The sequence below is a fragment of the Rosa rugosa genome, chromosome 3 (assembly GCF_958449725.1).
Source record: "Rosa rugosa chromosome 3, drRosRugo1.1, whole genome shotgun sequence".
Classification (NCBI taxonomy): Eukaryota; Viridiplantae; Streptophyta; class Magnoliopsida; order Rosales; family Rosaceae; genus Rosa; species Rosa rugosa.
Genome location: NC_084822.1, coordinates 7,145,301 through 7,150,655, shown reverse-complemented (window position 1 = coordinate 7,150,655; position 5,355 = coordinate 7,145,301). Strand labels below are relative to the sequence as shown.

Genomic DNA, 5,355 nt, shown 5'->3' with positions numbered 1-5,355 from the left:
GTCTTCTACTACTTTTCACAACCCATCTCGATTATCCTCAATTCATCATACGTTTTTTTTTTTCTTTTTGGTTTCTGGGTATATACTCCAGAGGCACTTAAATTCATCAATTATCTTCAATTCCTGTGAAAATACGATCAACTGTGTTTATGTGGTTTCTGGGTATTTCGATTATCATCAATTCATCAAAAATTTCAAAGCTTCGAAAACAAATACAAACTGGAATGACGTAGGAAGACCACAAATTCGGGAAATCCATAAAGAGAAAGAACATATTAGCAATCATAGTTTCTTCAAGGTCATATTACCAAAGACTCAAAGAGGGAGTGGAAGAGTACAACTCGGAAAATTTTCTCATCAGTAACAAAAGATTAACAAGAAGATTACAGTAGAGAGAGAAAGAAAAAGATATGGATGAAACTTGGTGAGAGAAACATCACCACCACATGTGTGTGTGTGTATAGTTTCACTAATCTTGGCGGACATGGTAATGCATGCAGAGAGAGATAGAGCTAGAAAAAAGAGGGTAAAGAGAAGGGTAGAGAGAGAAAGTGGAGTCCAGAGTACATGAGGGCTAGAGAGAGAGAGATAATTGGGCTCCAAGAGGCTGTGACTCTGTGAGGAGAACAGAGGGAGGCGTTGGGGGGGTCGAGCTTTGAGGCTTAGGCAGCAACCGTTACAGGAAGACTAACGTTGTCTATTTTGCGGTGGGTGTTAGAATAGGTGGCCGGCAATACTGTTTTGGGGTCTCAGACGTCTTAGAGATCCAAAAAAAATTATTAAATATGTGATTGAGTTTCGCTAATCCGTAATTGTAAGTCCCACATCGAAAACTGCATTAGCATGAGAGGCAACCGGTTACCTATTGGTTACCATTTTTTGTATTAAATTAGTACTAAACATGTCCCACATCGGAGAATGCCTTCGCTGAAGGGGTGTTTAAATATGTTCGCTACTCACAAAGGGTCGCCCTAAGGGGCAGAAAGACACGTATGAACTGGACTATTGGACTGAGAACTTTACCTATGCAACGGAACCGGACTGGACTATGGACCCCACGAACAATTTGAACTTGGATTAATAACTAAACTAAACAAGATAAAACTGGTTGGTGTTATAAAACACCATTTTTTGTTCTTGATATTTTTGCTACTGGAAGTCCATTCATATTTTCAATTTTGCTACTACGCCACACACCACACAGACTATACAACTAAACAAGATGATTCCCAACTAATTAAAACTGGTTGGTGCTATAGAAGTTTGTTTTTCGATAATTTTGCTACGACCACAAGCTATATACTTCAATCCACTATTACAATTATGCGCAAAACTTGAAGGAAACCTAGACATTGGTAAGAGAGAAAAAAAAAAACCCAAAGGCCACATGTAAACTTTTATTTTTGGTTACAAAAAACAAACCGATATACAGATTTGTTATTAACAGGGCTACATCAATCCAATATAAGGAGGTAATTTAATAATTCATCTCTCAAAAATACAGATTTCATCACATCCTCTGCTTTGGGAAGAAATTTCAGTACCGACAGCGAACCGATACCATGAGGTGCATATGTTCTCGAATCCGACTCTCCCACTAAGAACATACTGATCAAACTGTTCGACAACCCAGTTATAATCAGCCCCCCACATTTGTTATTAACAGGGCTACAAATTATCTCTGGCTCAACAATGGAATTCTTAAGATTCCAAAACAAAATGTGTGGCAGAGTTTTGTACCCTTTCTTTTTGTATTGAGTCCTAGCCTCCACCAGTGGTACATTTGCGTACCCTCTTCTTCTGTAATTAGTCCATGCCTCTTTATAATCTTCAGCCCAATTGTTCTTGGAAGCCGCCTCGAAATCCCTATAAGTGAACACAAAAATCCTCTTGGGCAACTGCTCGTTGCTTAGCTTTTGTTCAATGGCAATTTGCAAGACTTGGTTGTAAATCTTGAAGAAATCAACTTTGTCTCCACACTCTATGTTGTGTGACTTGTGTCTCATGAACTCACACTTGGATTCAAGATCGTCTCCTTCGATCTTTTGAAGTGTTGGAGTTTCATTGAATGAGAAAACCTTTCCTTTCCATGGATTTTCGCTCAGCTCTGAAATCAATAACCCCAGTGAAATACAAGCTGTCTCCTTGTATGTCCCTCTCATGTTCAGGGGAAGGTCACACACGGCAAGACAATTCCTCAGCTTGCCTTGGTTTGACAACTCTTGGACTAGTTTCCGCCATTGACGCTCCACAACTTCATCACTATGTTCCTTGCCCATCAAGGAAGCTACAATATCGTTAGGAAGTTTCAGCCCGTCACCAATGCTTGGATTCCCAAACATCTCCACAAGCTTCATGCACTTTTGAAATAGTAATTTGCTTCCCTTTAGATAACCATGGTTAGAAATCTCCTTGTATATTTTCAAACCATTAAAGGCTTTGCTGTTTTCGAAAGCCAACGTATTCTTCATCTCCACCGATGATAATTTTAAGGCTTTGCGCAGAGGAATGAGTACCTGTTTCCGCAGGCGCTCACGAACCCTGTAGGCATAATGAGCTTCCTCAACATCTTTGTATTCTTCATAACAATGCTTCGGGAACATTCTCCTAGCTATATTTTCACATATCAGCGTGGCTTTATCATATGAAGAATTGACTGAAGGACAAAATTTGGAAGCAAAGCTGATTTTTTCAACCTCACCCGACTCCAAAAACCTGAGATCTCAGAAGTTCTGCAAACATCTCCGATATCCGGTGATGGAAGTTTCGATAATCTGAGTCGTTTTGGTACCTCTCAATGGCGGTTTTAGCCGTAGAATTATTATCAATACCTTCCTTATTTGTTGATGTCTCTTCTTCCCGAGAATAATCATAATTCCACCGCGAGTATTCGTTGTTTGGTTTTTCTATGGAATCCTCCAAAACCCTATACAGAACCCCCAAAAGATCCTTGAACATACCTAAACCCCCAAAAGCCATGACATTCAAAGACATGGTTAGAGGGTGGTTATTGTGCACCCACAACATGACTTTGTAAAACCGATCTTCGTTGAGCTTCCCCATCATTCGAAGACTACATATGAGCTTGAGAGTGGTGAGGGGGTCATGCTTCCACGCCTCTCCTAGATAGTGAGCCAGATCCTTTGGTTGCTCGTCGTAGTCATAGTCGTAGTTGTAATCGGAACGGCTCTTGGGGTGTGTGATGGCTTCTAAGAGAAACTTGGTGCAGGGGTCCAAGGGTGGTAGAGAAGACTCGAGGTATTAACCCTCTGCAAGGTGTTGGTAGGTTGAGAATCTTGAGATAGGGGTGGAGGGATGGTGAAAAGTGGGTTTAGGCTGGCGGAGAGCCGGTGGCCCTAGTAGAGATAAAGCAGGAGCCATTTTAGGATTAATTTTGAGGGAGGTCTTTAATTGATATGTTTGGAGCTTATTTGTAGGATGAAATTTCTTGGGCATCAAGTAGAGGTAGGTATAGGGTGATAAGATAACAAAACCGACCTTGACGTTCCTAGTAATTGACTTCGAACCTCCACTTTGGATCGCTGAAATTAAGGCTTAATGGGCTGGAATTTGTTATCATTTTACTACTTAGTACTTACCTTTTAACATTCTTCCTTATCAATGCTACTTGCTGAAAATTCGCATAAGAGACAACATTGGAAATATTTTATACAACAAAAATAATTTTCTTTACCAATTAAAAGTTAAAATAAAAACGTTTAATAAAATTTGTTGCATTAGATCATCTGCAATAGACTTGGAGAAATTTTATTCACACCTCTAAATACTAAATATACATCTATTTTCTCATACACCAAAGTGCTCCGGGACGACGCAGGTCGGCAACATAGCGGCGTAGGTCAGACGAACTCAGCCGGCGGGTGACGTATGACGAGGGAGACGGGAAGATGGTGAACTGGGCCCGAATCAGGCTGTTGGGCCTGGAGTGCTCCCCTTGGTGACTATCATATTGGGCTTACTTTTTGGGTTGGGGTTCTATCCTAGTCCATTAACTTCTAAATTTGGGCTAGGGTTTAGGCTCTTCGCCCAAACCTATGTTTTTAGATTTTTTTTGTCTAAATGCAATAAGTTTCCTTGTATTAGAAACCTAGAATTTTAGCGCCTCTGGCGTAGTACCAAAGGAGAATCTCCGCTATCTCTACGGTCTGAAATGTATAATGAGTGGGTCTATTTCTACGTACCACTGTGGGTACTACCACTACCTTCTTGTCTGTCTATGTCCTTAAATGACAGCAGAAGGGTATGTAATGGTCTATTCTGGCTTGTGATGAATATACTATTTCGCCCTGTGGGCTTGATTCAAAAAAAAAAAAAGTGACTAAATATAAGATTTTAGAGTTAATTACATATAAGTGCATCTTTGAATTTGAATGTTTTTTTTAGCCATAAGGCCACCAACTAATTTTTTCCCTCATAAGGCCACTAGATTAAAAAATGTGTTATATTTTGGATATAAAAACCAACATATTTACATAAATGCCACTAGAGTAAAAAATCAACAACCATTCTCTCACTCCTCTCCGGCGAGGTCTCCAGTCAACTCCGGCCGACCTCTGGCCAACTCCGGTGGGTCTCCGGCCAACTTCCGACGGACCTCCGGCCGACTTCCGGCAAACTCCGGCGACCACAAAAACTACTGTCACTAACACCAAAAGCTACTATCGCAAGCAACAAAAGCTACTCTGGTGAGATTTCCGACAACCTCCGGCGAGGTCACAAAAGCTACTGTCGCTAGCAATAAAAGCTACACTGGTGAGATTTCCGGCAACCTCCGGTGAGGTCACAAAAAACTACTCTCATCAGCAACAAAAGCTACTGTTGCCAATAAAAGCTACGCTCCTCAAAACCAAAAGCTATTATCCCCACCAACAAAAGCTATTGTCACAAACACTAAAAACTACTCTCACCAGCAACAAACGCCACCGTCACCAAGACTAGAAAGCTACTCTCACTAGCAACAAAAGCTGCTCTCACCATCACAAAAAATTACTCTCATTAACACCAAAAACTATTACCAAGAAGAACAAAAACTACTACCAAGCATAACAAAAGTTACTTCCAGAGACTGAGAAAGCTATTCTCAGAGACTAACAAAGTTGTGAAAATGTAAAAGATACAATCAAAATCAAAACTAAAATATTACTGCCATTGGGAAAATAGAAAAGCTACTAACATTAACTTAAAAAGATACTAACGTAGGCATAGAAAGCTACTATTGCTATATTGAAAAATCACTATAATAATTATGGAGAGTTATTGACTTAAAATCAATCAAAATAAATACAGAAAACCCACCAACATCAGCTTGAAAGATACTAACATAGGTTTTCTCGT

At 40.0% G+C, this 5,355-nt stretch overlaps 1 protein-coding gene across 1 annotated transcript; it reads right to left on the bottom strand.

Annotated features, from left to right (window-relative positions):
- Positions 1-1,454: 1,454 nt before the first annotated feature.
- On the bottom strand, positions 1,455-3,063 carry LOC133737119 (uncharacterized). The gene is made up of 2 exons (XM_062164741.1): positions 2,832-3,063; positions 1,455-2,656 (listed from the first exon to the last, which is right to left on the bottom strand). The coding sequence occupies exons 1-2, from the start codon at positions 3,061-3,063 to the stop codon at positions 1,455-1,457; spliced, it is 1,434 nt and encodes a 477-aa protein (XP_062020725.1).
- Positions 3,064-5,355: the final 2,292 nt, after the last annotated feature.